The sequence below is a fragment of the Balaenoptera musculus genome, chromosome 1 (assembly GCF_009873245.2).
Source record: "Balaenoptera musculus isolate JJ_BM4_2016_0621 chromosome 1, mBalMus1.pri.v3, whole genome shotgun sequence".
NCBI lineage: Eukaryota > Metazoa > Chordata > Mammalia > Artiodactyla > Balaenopteridae > Balaenoptera > Balaenoptera musculus.
The window spans coordinates 53,552,928-53,570,676 of NC_045785.1; the positions used below are offsets into that span (position 1 = coordinate 53,552,928).

The 17,749-nt window shown below is 34.4% G+C and overlaps 1 protein-coding gene across 6 annotated transcripts in view; it reads right to left on the bottom strand.

The window, feature by feature from the left end:
• The window catches only part of DOCK7 (dedicator of cytokinesis 7), a 188,205-nt gene that overhangs the window by 138,228 nt on the left and 32,228 nt on the right, over positions 1–17,749 (bottom strand). For all 6 annotated transcript variants that reach the window (XM_036849754.1, XM_036849774.1, XM_036849764.1 and 3 more), the window contains exons 4-11: positions 17,495–17,563; positions 11,947–12,076; positions 11,640–11,852; positions 11,238–11,323; positions 10,600–10,666; positions 9,541–9,690; positions 3,020–3,100; positions 754–919 (exon numbers count right to left, since the gene is read on the bottom strand). In XM_036849754.1, coding sequence (XP_036705649.1) covers positions 754–919; positions 3,020–3,100; positions 9,541–9,690; positions 10,600–10,666; positions 11,238–11,323; positions 11,640–11,852; positions 11,947–12,076; positions 17,495–17,563 — 962 coding nt within the window. The remainder of the gene's footprint in view (positions 1–753; positions 920–3,019; positions 3,101–9,540; positions 9,691–10,599; positions 10,667–11,237; positions 11,324–11,639; positions 11,853–11,946; positions 12,077–17,494; positions 17,564–17,749) is intronic.

The following is a 17,749-nucleotide window of genomic DNA, read 5'->3' on the forward strand; positions in this document are numbered from 1 at the left end:
AAAATAATCTTGAAAAAAAATTGGAGGACCCACTATTCCCAATTTCAAAACTTACTGCAAAGCTAAAATAATAAAGATAGTATAGTACTAGCGTAAGCATATACATCAATGCAACAGAACTGAGAGTCCAGAAATAAAACCATATATCTACGGTCAACTGATTTTCAACAAGAGTGCCAAGACCATCCAATAGGGAAAGAATAGCCTTTTCAGCAAATGGTGTTGGGACAACTAGCTATCTACATAAAAAGAATGAAGCTGGACCCTTACCTCTTACCATGTACAAAAATTAACTCAAAATGGACTATACCCAGATGTAACAACATGCGTGAACCTTTCAAACATTATGCTAAGTGAAAGAAGCTACTCACAAAAGACTACACATTGTATAATTCTATTAATATGAAATGTCTGGCATAGACAAATCCATACAGAATGAATAAATAAATTACAGGTTGGTTAGGTTTGGGGACTTGGGGAGAAGAGTGACCACTAAGGAGTATGAAAGTGTTCTAAAATTAGATTGTGGTGACAGTTGCTGAACCTTACGAATATAACAAAAAACATTGAATTATACACCTTAAATGGGCAAACTGTACGTATGTGAATTACATCTCAATAAACCCGTTAAAGGAAAAAAAGAAAACCCTTTTAATGTCTCACTACATTGCAAAGCTTACAAATAAAACAAGATTATATAAGAAAAAGAAAAAAATTATACATGTAGAAATATTTTATATAAAACATTCTCACCTCCAGTGCTTATTTCTACCTCTGTAGAATCTCTTTCCAAACTCCCAGCACTGCTAACAATATTCATTAAATGGATTGCAGTCCAAGCAAAAGGCATGCGATACTTCCCAAGTCTTTGGCAGAACTGATCAGCTTGACTTTTCAGCTTCTCCAATTTTTCCTTATTCTGCAAAACAAAACTTTATACATTATATGATTACGTTCAAAGAAATGAATTAAAGGCTATTTCATAATATATAAAGGAAAATATAAAGGTTAAGAATTCTCAATTCTCAGCAAAGATGGAAAAACAATCTGTACCTTTCAGAGATCAATTAACAGTATATTATCTTTACTAAGCAACCTCAACCAGTTCTACAAATGTATGTGAAAGTCTTTAAAATTTCTGTTTGTGATGATCTTATGTTGGGAGAAAAGAAAGGACAGCAAGTATCAAACATGTTTATGTACTAAAAGTACTATTTTATGAAAGGAAACATAACCTAGACAACAGGTTGTAGACATCAACTGCCAACCACAAAATATTCTAGGTTATGACTTACTAAATTTTATTTTTCTAAAAAAGATGGAAGCAGTTGGGCCATTCTGACATAATCACTAACTTATGACAACTATGAGGTGGGACTGGGGGTCACAAATAAACCATGAATAAGCCCAGAGTTGTAATAAAAGAAGGAAACAAAAAAAGTATGACAAGAGGACTAAACCCTGGAAAAAGACTAATGATCCAAATAGCACGTGTTTATCTGGAAGACATCCTGAGGCTGGCTCAACTTTTAGGCTATCCTTGAAACAAACACTAAGGTGGCCTGCAATAGCCAACCAATGGTCCAAGGGTGAAAACCTACACTAAAATCTCTCACATACTATTTCCATATAGGGTATTGGTAAGGTATACTCGAATGGCAGTGTCCTACCTTGGGACTCAGGACTGAGAAAAGATGAAGAAATAGCTAAATGGTAGGACTGTTTACTGATAAAATATATCTATTATACCTTCAAAATAGGTTCTTGCTTTAAGAGTACTTAAAGAGAATTAAGGACCCTTATCAAGCATGTAAATATGTAAGAGAAGAGTGAAATAAGCTGCAATTTTACACCTATGAGCTTCATATAACAGAGCAATTTAATTCGTAAAATGATGACCTGGGGAAAGCCAGAATACTTTAACCCTAATTTCAACCAGATATCCAGGAATCAGAGTATATCATGTGCTCCAATGTACCCATATTAGCAGAAAACACTCAATTCTTGTTCCAAATCTCAGAAAAATAGAAAGCAAAACATTTTCTAGATTGTGGTGATTTGTCCAATACTCCTCAAGCACACCTCTCCTGGCTGTTTGACATATTAAATCATGTGTTCAAAGATCCAAAAATCACCTGTTATGCTTTTTTTTTTTTTTGGCTGCACTGGGTCTTTGTTGCTGCGCGCAGGCTTTCTCTAGTTGAGAAGAGCGGGGACTACTCTTCGTTGCAGTGTGGTGGCTTCTCTTATTGCAGAGCACGGGCTCTAGGCGCGTGGGCTTCAGTAGTTCCAGCACACAGGCTCAGTAGTTGAGGCTCACAGGCTCTAGAGCACAGGCTCAGTAGTTGTGGCACATGGGCTTAGCTGCTCCACAGCATGTAGGATCTTCCCGGACCAAGGCTCGAACCCGTGTCCCCTGCATTGGCAGGTGGATTCTTAACCACTGCGCCACCAGGGAAGTCCTCACCTGTTATTCTTATAACTAACTCAGGGTATCTGGAATTTGGTACCGATTGTTCACCAATTATTTTTGCTGTATAAGTTTATCCAAATTCTAGAAATTAGTTATCTGATGGCAAAATGGAGATTGTATTTTCTATTTTTACCATATTCCCTAATTATCTGCAGCTAGACAGAGGCCCAGAATACTTCTGCTTTGCTAGAAAAAGTTCCATCAAAATCACTATTTTGCAAACACAGGAAATTTTTCATTATTTAGGAATTAAACTGAATTAATTTGATTCTTTAGGAATCTATTAGCTTGGGGTGAGGGAGATTTTAAAGAATAGCATAGCACATGACTCAAGCTAGGTAATGAAGGAAATAAAGAAAATGGGTAGGCCAATAGAAAAAAATGAATTAGTAGTAAAATTCTTTAATATGCTCTGTATAGTATTCTCCCAAATTATAATTTTGGAGATTAGAGGTTGTTTAGGGTTGGGTTTGGGGATCTGAGGAGAATGGAGAGTGACTGCTAATGACTATGAAAGTGGCGGAAATAAGAGGCATGACATTCTACCTTGGTGGCATCTGCTTCTTTGAAAATCATATATGGTTCTGCACACTCTCCAATGTCTCCTTGCTGTAGCACTTTTTCTAGCTGTCAAAGACAAAAAGCGTAAAGATTAATTAAGCTTAAAAATAAAAGCAATCAGCCTGGAATGCAAGGATGGTTCAAAATACAAAAATCAATCAACATAATAAACCACATTAACAAAATAAGAGAAAAAAACCACATGACCATCTTAAATGATGCAGGAAAAAGAACTGGACAATTCAACACCCTTTCATGATAGAAAAACTCAACGAACTTAGAAAAGAAGAAAGCTACCTCAATATAGTAAAGACCATATATGAAAAGTCCACATTTAACATCATATTCAATGCTGAAAAACCAAAAGCTTTTCCTCTAGAATCAGGAACAGGATAAGGATGTTCACTTTTGCCAATTCTATACAACAAAGTACTGGAAGTCTGAGCCAGAGCAATTTGACAAGACAAAGAAACAAAAACATCCAAATTGAAAAGGAAGAAGTTAAATTATCTTTATTCACAGACAACATGATCTCTTATATAGAAAACTCTAATATTACACACACACACACACACAAAAAAAACTTGTTAGAATAAATAAATTCAGCAAAGTTGCAGGATACAAAATTAACACACAAAAATCAGTTGCATTTCTATACCTTAGCAATGAGCAATTCAAAAAGGAAATTAAGAAAAAAATTCCACTTACAATAATATCAAAAAGAATAAAATACTGAGGAATTAACCAAAAAGGTGAAAGATCTGTAATCTGAAAACTATAAATAGTTAGATTTTCTACAAGGGTGCCAAGACTATTCAATGGGGAAAGAACAGTTTTTTCAACAAATGATATTAAAAGAAACCTGAATATCCAAATGCAAAAGAATAAAGTTGAACCCTTATATTATATTATATACAAATATTAACTCAAAATGGATCAAACACCTAAACATAAACCTAAAACTATTAAACTCTTAGAAGAAAAAATAAAGGAAAAGCTTCCTGTGATTGGATTTGGTAATGTATTCTTGGATTTGACACAAAAAAAAGCAAAGGCAACAAAAGTAAAAATAGTTAAATTGGATTACATCAAAATTTAAAACTTTTGTATATGACAGAACACAATCAACAGGGTGAAAGGCAACCCACAGAATGAGAAAAAATATTTGCAAATCATATAATCGATAAGGAGTTCATATCCATAACAGATAAAGAAATCCTACAACTCAACAACGAAACAACAAATAATCTGATTTTTAAATGGGCAAAGGACTTGAATAGACATTTCTCCAAAGAAGCCATACAAACGTCTAAGAAGCATATAAAAAGATGCTCAACATCACTAATCATTAGGGAAATGCAAATCAAAACCACAGTGAGGGGGGCTTCCCTGGTGGCGCAGCGGTTGAGAATCTGCCTGCCAATGCAGGGGACACGGGTTCGAGCCCTGGTCTGGGAAGATCCCACATGCCACGGAGCAACTGGGCCCGTGAGCCACAATTACTGAGCCTGCGCGTCTGGAGCCTGTGCTCCACAGCAAGAGGGGCCGCGATAGTGAGAGGCCCGCGCACCGCGATGAAGAGAGGCCCCCGCTTGCCACAACTAGTGAAAGCCCTCGCACAGAAACGAAGACCCAACACAGCAAAAATAAATAAATAAATAAAATTAAGAAGTGTTGTAAGAAAGGTTTAATTTAAAAAAAAAAAAAAAAAAAAAAAAAAAAAAAACCACAGTGAGATATCACCTTACATCCATCAGGATGGCCACAATTAAATAAATAAACAAACAAACAAATAACAAGCATTGGCAAGGATATGGAAAACTGGAACCCCTGTGTGCTTTTTATGGTGTAAAATCGTAATCTGCTATAGAAGACAGTACAGAGGTTCCTCAAAAAGTTAAAAATAGAATTATCATGTAATTCAGAAAACCTATTTCTGGGTATATATTCAATAGGATTGAAAGCAGGGACTCAAACAGATATTCGCACACCCATGTTCATAGCAGCATTATTCACAATAGCCAAAAGGTAGAAGCAATTCAAGTGTCCATCAAAAAATGAGTAAACAAAACATAGTGTGTATCTGTCTGTGTATACACATACACGTGGAATATTATTCAGCCTTAAAAGGAAGAAAATTCTGAAACATGCTACGACCTGGATGAACCTTGAAGACATTACGCCAAGGGAAATAAGCCTGTCACAAAAAGACAAATACTGTATTATTCCATTCAAATGAGGTATCTAGAATAGACAAATTCATAGAAACAAAGAGCAAAATGCTGGTTGGCAGGGGCTGGGGAGAAGGGGAAATGAAGAGCTGCTACTTAATGTGTACAGAGGGTTAAGGTTTTGTTGGCAAGATAAAAATTTCTAAAGATTGTTTGCACAATAATCTGAATATACTTAATTCTGAACTGTACACATAAAAACGATTAAGATGGTAAATTTTATGTTATGTGTATTTTACTTCAATTAAAACTATTAATAAAAGCAATCAGTCTTAAAAGTCATCTCCATTTAATAAAACATCAAAGTACAAAATTACAATTAAAAAAGACAACTCACAAAATATTAAGTGGCCAATACAATAATTTCTACTTATCATTTTTCTCCAAAATGTCTCACTTTACCCCTATAAAATTTTTAATGTTTTAGGAAAAGAAATATAAATAAAATAGGATAAAAGTCCAGAAACCAAATGAAGTGTATGCAAGAATTTAGCACATAATAAATTTGATACTTCAAATTAGTGAATGGAGGATAAAGCACTCTTACAAATTAATAAATTATTAATACAACTAATAATTGATAAAATAAAAACAATCCAATGAAATGAAGATTACACAACTGTATTTTTTTCACTTAAAACTTATGTATCCTATACACTTAAAATTTTTGTTTTTTATGTATACAAACAAGTTAAACATGAGCTTACTATTTGAATAAGCACTACACAAAACAATATCCAAATGGCCAATAATTCTTAGACATCAGGGAATTATAAATTAAAGCCAAACTGACATAACCCTGCAAATGCACCAGAAATAAAATACATAATAAAATAAAATTAAGGAAATTAAGATGTAAAATACAATAAAACCTGATGATATCAAGTGTTAAGAAGGAAATGGAGCAAATGAAATTCTCAAGCACTGCTGATGAGACTGAAACTTGGACTAACCACGTCAGAAAACTGGTTCTTTCTACTAAAACTGAAGCTATAAATACACTATGATCCAGTAATTCAACATCTACCTATATACTCAATAGAAATGCAAAAATCATATATAAGAATGTTTACAGCAGCATTACTTACAATAGCCAAAAGCTAGAAATAACCCCAATGTCCATCGACTATTAGAATGGCCAAACTGTCATATGCGTATAACAAGATACTATGCAGGGTGAAAAACAACCAACTATTGCTACATGCAAAAGTGATGAATCATATAATTCTTTAGAATGTCAGACACAAGAATATATATGATTCCTTTTCTATGAAGAAAAAGAGGTTAAACTAATCCGTGGTGATAAGTCAGCATAGTAGGAAGGGGCACAAAGAAGGCTGTTGGGTAATGTTCTATACCTTGATCTGGATGTTGGTTACATAACTGAGTTAAGTATGTAAAAATTAAAGAAAGTGTACACCTTGTGCATGTTACTAACTATAAATAAAAGTTTATAAAGAAAAGATAACCGAATTTCTATACACCAGTGACGAATGAAATTCTGTATATAATTTAAAATGAAAATTTTTAAATGATACCATTTATAACAGGGTCAAAAATATCAAATTACCAGGAAGACATAGGAGAAAAGACCTAAAAACATACTGTGCTCATTGACTGGAGAACTCAACAGTTTAAAGACGTCAACTTTTCCAAATTGATCAGTATATTTAACGCAATCTCAGTTAACATCTCAACAAGCTCTTTCTTGAGAGAGAGTATGCCTGTATTGGGGGAGCATGGAGGGACTGACAAGCAAAAATTTATACAAAAATGTAAAGGGTCAAAAACATCCAGCCTCTCTCGCCTCCTCACTTCCAAGATGACCAAGAAAACATGATGATAAAAATAAAAGAACCAACTACTGCTGTACATAATATAGAGGATTCTCAAAGAAATTATATTGAGTTGAAACAAGCCAGGCACAGAAGACTGCATATTGTATGACTGTGCTCAGATGAAATTCAAGAAGAGGAAAAGCTAAATAATGGTGATTTAAGTTGGAATACTAGTCATCTGGTGGAACAGAGGGGGTGGTCACTAGGAAGACAAACAAAAGAACTCTCCAGGGTGATGAGGTGATGGAAATACTGTATGGCTTGAGCTTAGTCATGATTACACAGAAAAATACATAGTAAGAATTCATCACTCTGTTTACCCCACATTTGTAAACTATACAGGTCTTATTATATGTATTTCATATGTCAGTTTTTTAAAAAACTGGTAAGTGTGACTAACTGAAACTCTTATTCACCCCTGGTGGGGAATACAACTATCACAGATACTTTGGAAACCAATATGGCAGCATCTACCAAAGCTGACATATAAATATCCTATGACTCTTCACCCTTCCTTTACCCCCTCACTGCTATATGACACTGTAATTCCTCCAAATAAAGAGGTCAGGTATATATCACAACTCCTAGAGTTTGTGTTATCATGTGACCTGTTTTGGTCAATAAAATGTTAGCTGGTGTGATGTGACCAAAGGCTAGAAAAGTGTCTATGCAACTGGGTCTGCTCTCTGGCACTTATGCAATTACCATGAGAATACGCCAGTCTAGCCTGCCAGAAAAGAGACGTACAAAGAACAGCTCTAACTAAATCAAGTGACGCCCAGCCAACCTACAGACACTTGGAAGGAGCACAATTACCTAAAAGAGTACAATTTTACTGGCTGACCACACAGACAACTCAGATGCATGAACTAAAAAATGCTTATTGTTGTATGCCACTGGGATTTTGTCTTTTTGTTCTTGTAGAGCAATAACTAACTAATACACAGATCAAGGGGATTTTTCTCTCAAAAAACAAAAACATCCTGCTGGACTATGATTTAAGAAAACCTCCTAAATACATTTTCTTTAAAGTCTGTAAAACACTTTAACTTGTACATATTTTTGAAATTATATAAAAGTCTTTTTCTATGTATATACAAACATTTATGTGTGTATAGGTGTGTGTGTATATATTTTACACAATTGGGACCATATGGTATGAATAGTCTCATTTTTAAGCAGCTAGTATTCCAATCATCATCTCTATCTTTCCAGTTCATTCCCTCAAATATGTTCTATTTTATGAAAACTTACTATTTTCCCATGTAAAATAACTGTGTATACACATTTATCAATTGTATTAATATCTAGAACTTTAATCTTAAGTGAGTTTCTGAAGACCACTGCTGCTAAATCTTTGCTTGTAAGATTGTTCATTGTAACTAAGATTTATTTTAACCTGAATTCATAGGAATCTGTCCACAAATTAGGACATTATTCCTGTGGGTAAATAAAATTCATTTCATGACAATCCACTTTATAACCTTATTATAAAATTCATTACCTTTTTATGATAATTTTATATAAATACAGATAAAATGATTAAAGAATATATTTTAGGCTATTCTCAAGTCAAGGTCAAGTTAAGGTAAATTATTCTTAAGTTACCCTAAGCTAAGTATCTTAGTAATATTCAGATTTTAGAATCTGTAATCCTTATTCTTAATTGGCTGACAGTCAAATCATAATGCTCCATGATCTCAATGATTTAGATTTTAGTATTTATATATTTAGGAGCTGAGTGATAAAATCATAGTATAGCTCCTATGATGCTTAATTTTATATGCCAACATGGCTAGGTTATCAAACACCAATCTAGATGTTGCTATGAAGGTATTTTTTAGAGGTGATTAACTTTTAAATCAGTAGACTTTGAGTAGAGCAGATTGCCCTCCATAATGTGGGTGGGCCTCATCCAGTTAGTTGAAGACTTAAAGAACAAAGACTAAGGTTTCTCAAAGAAGGAGTCTCAAGACTGCAACACAGCAATCCTGCCTGAGTTTCTGGTCTGCTGCCCTGTGGAATTCAGACTTAAGACTACAACATCACCCCTTACCTGGATTTCCAGCCTGCGCTACACATTTCAAACCTGTCAGCCCCCACAATCACACGAGCCACTTCCTTAAAATCAATCAATCAATCTCTCTCTCTCTCTCTCTCTCTCTGTGTGTGTGTGTGTGTGTGTGTGTGTGTGTGTGTGTGTGTGTGTATCTCCCTCCTATTGATCTATTTCTCTGGAGAACCCTAATAAAGCTCCCCACTCAAGAAAAATTTAGGTAGCACCTATAGTATACGTCTAATATTGTGTTAAGAAACATTAAGATGAAAAAATAGGTTAAAGATAAAATCCTTACCCTTAAAAAGCTTGCAATATTGATAGGGACACAAGTATACAGCCACAACACAAATAAACAAATATATTTAACATTATTCTCACCTTTATTACAAGAAAAACATCTTGGGAAGGGTAAGTGATAGAAAAAATAGCTGATCGTGCCAGGGTGGTAATGGCAGCAGGTGGTACATGTGGACGTAATAATCCTTTCATCTGCTCAGAATTAAGGTCAAAATAAAAGTTTTCTGAAATCTAAAAAACATATTCATATATCAAATTTAAAACCTGTGTATTTTATAAAAACTCACAAAAATCATACAGTCTTAAAATATTACAGATATTAAACGATTATACTAACATACAGTTTACCATATATTTCACTGACTGATCTTTACATGTCTAAATCAAAGCAAAAAAAATATAATGCAAAAAACATATTCTAAAGAACCATATCTCACACTCTTTTAATTAGAAATTTAACTTCTAATAAAGTATACAAAGAAATTATTATCGAGATGAATTACCCCAAACTGAGTCTTTAAAACAATTACATGAATAACATCTCAGAAAATCTGATTTAGCAAATACAAGTTGCTGGAATACAGTTCCACTACAGAAATCCATAATATGTTGACAGCAGAAGTCACTAAAGGCATTTTAAGTTTCTACTACACATTAGGCTTAGAATACTGAAATGCTGTATGAGACAGCCCTCTGAAAAACTCCTAAGTGTAATAAAGATATAATGGCAAAACTAAGAGCACTACTTTAGACAAGAATATTTGAAATATATATAAATGATCTTTTAGCTAGTGAGAATCTGAAAATTACATCAACAAAAATTCACTGTCACCATCATTGTAATCTTTTATACATCAGTTGCCTAAAATGGTTTTCTTGTATTTTTTCTATTTATTAAACTAAAAGAAAGTTGCTTCTGCTACTAGCTTCTGGAACTCTTTCAATGAAATAAAAACTAGGTCAACTGAACTATTTTATAGTAGAAAATACTTTATGTCTTAAATTTCTACTTTCTTCTTAAAATATCCATGTTTAATAATATTCTCAAAAAGTCATTATTTATCTTATAAAACAACTTAAAAGCAGGTTTCTGAACCTATGATTGTGACAAAAGACTAGGTTCAAATTATATAATCTTACCTTTTTCTTTTCCTTCACATCATATAAAGCCAAACTTGCAAAAATGGGTTCAATTTCAATCTCAAACCTTTAAGAAGGAAAAGGATGAAGTAGTTTAAAAATAAAGTACATAGTTCGAGAAATTCTCATTCCAAATATAAATTCTCTCAATACCTTGTACTTTTCTACATCTGTGCTACACCATCTATACCGCCCCTCTTCCTGAAACACACTTCTCCATGTATCTCTTTCACAGTCTAAATCAACCATTACTACATACTTCAAAATCTTAAGAAAAAACAAAGCCTGCCATGTAACAAATATAAAATCATCTCTAAGGAAAAAGATCCTTTGTCTTTATATTCCTCAAGCCAAGAACAGTGTCTGACAAATACTACAGATTTCAGTGAATGTTTTTTCAAGTTTTAAGACTAGTTACATAACTGAGGCAGAGTCATCTTCACCTAGCCAAAAATGCTCTAAAGCTCAGCTTCATAGGCAAGATTAAATGTTTAGTAGAATTTAAAATTATGTACAGAACAATACTTTTCAAAAGGACACAAACACAAGTATAAAATCTACCAGGATTTTGTTATTCTGGTATTCAAACTATTATTCCAGAAAATAAAAGTTACATAGTAAACAAAATAAATACTCACTTGAGTGATAAACATTTTACAAGAAGTCTTTGACCAAAATGTTCTTTGGGCACCTCAGGAACACTAAGTCGTTCTATTGGTTCTTCCTACAAATTGACAAGCAACACCAAAATGAACATGCTTACCATATGTCAACCCTTTACAATTTATTTTTTAAGAACTTATTTTATTAATCTACTACTTTTAGTCTTCACAAGTGAACACAGAAAAGAATGGCCTATTTATCCTCAAACAGGAGTCATTAGATCATAAGTGTGCTCAACTATATTTCATTTATAAAAAGCATAGCTATGTTTCAATTAAGTTTTATTCCCTACATTATCATAATGCTACATACAATTCATACTCCCAAAACATCTATCTTAATAATCATTTGCTTCTTTATATCCAAATTATCTATACCTCATCTGGTGATGGATGCAAAGCAAAGAGTTCCTTATGACGGTTTGCTTTCCTTTGGTCATCATTCTGACGGTCTATTTCTTCATTTGGAGTTCGATCAAGTAAATTGGGAAGCAAAGCATCAGGAAGTGAATTTTTCAAGTCAAAAATACTGCAGGCCCAGCTACCCCTTGGAGTATCATCTATTGACATTGAACGTCTTTTAAGATCATCCTGTCATGCAAAACATTAAATATATTAATCAATGAATAAAAAATAAACTATTTTAAAATAACTTCTTATAGTCATTTAAAAATAAAAGTATTACTTGTTCATCCTGGTAGTTGTTGCCATCTGGAGCTTCATCGGATTCAAAGACCTGTTTTGGCAAACCTTTTTGCCTTTCTTTCTGTTTATCTAATGTATTAGGATTAAATCCTGTTCCCAGTTTATGATATCTATTCAAAATAAAATAATTAAGGAAATATCAATGTTTGAAAAATTTTCACTTTTTCATCATCATTATGTAATAAGCCAACTGTTCTCTGCACTATTTCTTTACATTATAAGAATATATTCTGGCAGTTTTGAGTGTATTAAACATTTAACCAGAGGTTTAAGAAAACTTCCATCCAAAGTTCCTTTAATCCAACTAGAGAGCATTTATGAGTTTCCAGAGGTAAATCATATTGTCCTTCCTTTTCATGACAATCATGTGGATATAATTTAAGTTGTACTTTCAATTCAGAGAATTGGTCAGTAAAAGGAAAGGATGGGAAGCCAGGTTAAAGAGTAAAATGAGAGAGCAGAAAATATATCCTGCATTCTTAACAATGTAAATTTTTAAAAGGCAAAAAATATATAAAGCACTGAACCTTAAAGTTCCAAATAGCCAAAAAAATTTTGCTATATCTCATTATGTATAAAAAATCTTAAACAACCTAAAGCTTCAGGCTTCTAAAATGAAAAAATAGGGACTTCCCTGGTGGCGCAGTGGTTAGGAATCCACCCGCCAATGCAGGGGACATGGGTTCAATCCCTGGTCCAGGAAGATCCCACATGCCGCAGAGCAACTAAGACCATGCGCCTAGGGCCAGTGCTCCGCAACAAGAGAAGCCACAGCAATGAGAAGCCCACGCACCACAACAAAGAGTAGACCCCACTCGCCGCAACTAGAGAAACCCCGCGCACAGCAACGAAGACTGAACACAGCCAAAAAAAAAGAGCCTGTAAAATGAAAGAATAGCAAGATCTACACCACTGTATACATATATTCTTAATTAACATATATTGTTGTATAATATATATATTAGGCTAAGAACAACTCTTAAACTAATGTATACTTCTTTCCTAACAACCCAATGTCCAAGAATATTAGAGACACTATTATCAAAGAGCAACTACTGTGTCACACCTCATATAGTCAAACTGGGGGAAATTTTAACTGGAGCATAAACAATTATAATTACCAGAGGATGATATGGTTCTATCAGTCAATTTATGACATAGTAAAGAATCACACTTAATATGAATTATTCTCATGTCTTGCTGCAAAAGGTATTGAAATAGCAGCTACATGATGCTCACATCATAGCATAATCACAAAATAAAAGAAAGCATTTTTCTCTGGAATAACTAAAATAAAGATACGCAATATAGTAACATGAAAGATATTACTCAGAAGCAGATATTTTAATCTTTCATGAAATATTTAAAGTGCCTTAATTTGTGTAAAAATGCCTGTAAAGTGACAAAGTTTGAATTCAAACACAGGTCCGTTTAACTCTTTACACAATGCTGACTAAAGACAAATAGACAAAACTTTGCAGCCAAAAACCATTACCAGATATTTTTGAAAGATACTAAACTGTTTTCTAGTCTTTGCACCTTTTTTCCTCAAGGGAAACATTTGTATTTTCCTTAAAGGACAGAATACACTGTTGCTTTTCTATATGAAAAAGGGTTTTTCATAACCCTTTTCATAACATTTTATTATTACAGAACCAATCCATGCTCATTGTTGATAATTTAAAAATATAGACTTGTAAAAATAAAATCATTATATTTCTACTACTCAGAGAGTATCAGTCTTGAACTCCTAGTATTTAACTAACTGGATCTTTTCCTGGGCATATGTATAATCATAAGTATATACATATACATAAATATGTACATACTTATAGTTTTTGTATTTTTTAATAAAAATGAGATAATGTGAAAAAAAGTGCCTTAATTGAAAAACTAGATATCTAAGCTACTCTAATAAACCAGAATACTGTTGCATTCTTCCTCCTTTATGTCCTAAAAAATTGATAGCATGAAATACAAGAGAGCTCAGAAGAATGACATGATTCATGATCAATACTCTTTTCTATATTATCATTCTGTTCCTGTAGTCAGTTGCTATGATAAGGCTCTACATGATTACCCATCCAACACCACCATTTCTACGACTCTGTATCTTGGCATTCTCTCCCTCACTTATTCTGTTCCAGCCACACTGACCTCTCTACTATTCCTTGAACATTCCCAGCATGCTTCCAATATGGAGCCTTTGCGTGTACTGCTCTTGCCTCTGCCTAGTACACTTTTCCCCAGATATCCAGAGGGCTTACTCCTTAACTTCCTTCACATCTTCCCTCAAATTCATCTTATCAGAAAGGCCTCTTCCGATTAGTTATTCAAAGTGGAATCACCTCTTCTTGGCTCTCCCTATCCCCCCATCCTACTTTTTTTCTCTACAAGACTTCCGTCTATTCTTCCCAACTATTATATATTTATCTGTGTTTGTTTAATTAACGTCTATTGCCCTCAACCCCAAGTAGAACATAAGCTCCATGAGGGCACGGAGTTAGTTTTGTTGACTGCTGTATCATCACTGCTTAGTATAGTGCCTGGCACATACTAGCCTCTCAGTAAGTATGTCTTGAATGAATAAAGTACTTTCTATCCTTTTACCCTTCTGTGCTGAATTATGGAAGAATGTCTTGGTTTCATCTTATAACTTACTATTCCACTTTCCAGTCACATCCGCTCTGCCATTAAACCCATCTGAGTTATAAAAATTTTTTTCACTGAACAAAATTTTCACTTCCAAAGATAACCAGTTGATTTTTTATATGGTTACCATAACTTTTTCACATCTCTTCGAGGATATTAGTTACACGTATGGATCTTGATGTGTGTTCTATTAACTATTTACTAGATTATAAGTTCTTTTATTTGTAGTTTGATAATTCTCTTTCAAGTGCACTGGTTTTAATCAAATGGTTGGCAATTCTAGGTTCTAATGCTCATTTTTAAATTTGTAAGCCCTTATCTGTCTGAAAATACTGTAACTGCTTAGCCAAGCACACATCCAGTGGCTGTGGAGAAGAGGCACCTCATGCTTCCAGGCAGAGTCTGCCAGTCTTCTGGGTATGAGGGCTCCTTCTTCTTCCAAGGTATGCCCACCCCAGGCACTATTCTATGAGCTCAAGCCCCTATAATTAGTGCTCTTAAAATAGGCAGATACCGGACTTTCCTGGTGGCGCAGTGGTTAAGAATCCGCCTGCCAATGCAGGGGACACGAGTTCGAGCCCTGGTCCGGGAAGATCCCACGTGCCGCGGAGCAACTAAGCCCGTGCACCACAACTACTAAGCCTGCTCTCTAGAGCCCATGACCCACAACTACTGAGCCCGTGTGCTACAACTACTGAAGCCCACGTGCCTAGAGCCTGTGCTCTGCAACAAAGAGAAGCCACCGCAATGAGAAGCCCGCGCACCACAACGAAGAGTAGCCCCTGCTCGCCGCAACTGGAGAAAGCCCAGGCGCAACAACGAAGACCCAACACAGTCAGCCAATCAATCAATCAATAAGTAAATAGGCAGATACCTCTGCTCCCACTTCTATGCATAAAGAAGGGTATAGGAGGTTTCAAAGCAACCAAATGTCCAACATTTACCCCAGGTCCCCCTTCCACTGCCTGTATTCACTGAGCCTAAAGCTCTACTGAACCTTTTGCATGTATCTTAGATTATTCTGTGCTGTGGTTTTCTGTTGTGTTCCAATCATACCTTTTATATTTCAGGGATACTTTAAAACTTCTAGTCTACCAAAAGTACCCCTTTGTCTTCAATTTACTACTGAAGGTAATAAATAATATCTAGTATAACAGAAAAAAATACAAGCATTAGAATCTGATGCCCCAGGTTCTAATCCTAGCTATCCCACTTTTTGGCTATGGAACCTCAAAGAAGTTACTTAAGTACTCTGAGCCTGAGCTACCTTGTCTGTTGGAACCTTAAACGAGATGAGTGTAAAGTATCCAATAAAATGCCCAGCATATAGCAAATAACCATAAATGTTAACTACTGTACCCTCTTGGCTTAAATCAAGGTCAGCAATCCCTTGATTAGAATTAAGTAGCAAGACGACTCCATGATTCTAAGGTTATTATATTTTACAACTAATCTATTTCTATTAAGATTTCTGATTACAGGTTTCCAACATACATGCATAAAGGTAAAGACTTTTGAGTTATCTGACAGAGGAACAGTCTTCTTCAGTAATCTCTAAAATCTGGCTATTGAAATACTTATCAAAATTGTAAGTTCATAAAAACAGCTCTTCTTTATAAAGGGTAGCAGACTGTATTTTTATTAGGTCACACTAAAATTAAAAAGCATGTCAGCAGTAACCCCAAGAGTGAAACACAGTGAAATAAGACAGTTGCCCATAAGAGCAACACAATAAGCAATGGATACATCACTGTTACTGGTACAATTTAGCACAGATAACTTCATTTCTCAAAACTGTAATGTCATAACAGAATTTTCCACTACTTCAGTAATTATACTTCTTTTAGAAAAATAAAATAAGGCTAAGAAGATTCAGTATGAAGACCTTTCTTCGTTATGCAAATTAGCAAAGGAAGAGTAATTTTATTTTATTTCTTAATCTGATTTGATATTTCAAACACCATCCATTAGAAACATAAATTTTGTGGTAAAACAAAACATTATTTTTACAACTACTTACTTGATTGGATGTACAGGTCAAGGACCTGTAAATATTCAGTTAGTTAATAAAAGGCAGAGACCTTGCAAACAGCTTGATCTAGAAAACTAGCTATTAAATTTAACTTAACCGGGACTTCCCTGGTGGCGCAGTGGTTAAGAATCCGCCTGCCAATACAGGGGACGTGGGTTCGAGCCCTGGTCCAGGAAGATCCCACATGCCGTGGAGCAACTAAGCCCGTGCACCACAACTACTGAGCCTGCGCTCTAGAGCCCACAAGCCACAACTACTGAAGCCCACGTGCCACAACTACTGAAGCCCGCACACCTAGAGACCGTGCTCCACAACAAGAGAAGCCACCGCAATGAGAGGCCTGCACACCACAATGAAGAATAGCCCCCGCTCGCCGCAACTAGAGAAAGCCCGCGTGCAGCAACGAAGACCCAATGCGGCCATAAATAAATAAATAAATATATAATTTTTAAAAATAAATAAATTAAATAAATAAATAAATTTAACTTAACCAATTTAATAAATTGGATTCTTTTTGAGAAATACAAATTATTCATCAATATTTACCCACGATTTCCCAAAAGAATTAGACTACAAATCATTATTATATGTTATTATTAGTTATTAATGATCTATGATAATATAGAAATACTATCCTCACAAACGTATTATTTTATAAGGAAAGTAAGAGAAAGTAATTGTGGAACTCCTAAGGAAAAAATATCTATATGCAAAGGTTCTTCTTTTACTTTTTCAGCTACTTTTTAAATGAATTTTCAGGTCTCATAATTAGTATTAATCTACCTTAATCCATTTATAGATCCTACTCAGTATTTTTAAATGTCATAATGAATATATAACTTACTTTCTGATCACAATTGCCCAGTCTTCTGTATAACTTCTTATACAATCTCTAACATGTGGATCCATTTCACTATTTTAAAAAAGAAAATATATTTATAATTTAGACAGGAAAGCATTGATGTTTGTGAATTCTGCTGCCGCGCTCTTGTTCATATAATAGGAAACAACACTACCACAAGAAATAGAATCTAAATAAAATAATGGAAGGTAGCCTTTTTATAGTTACACTAAAACCAGAAATAGGTAAATGTCTCCT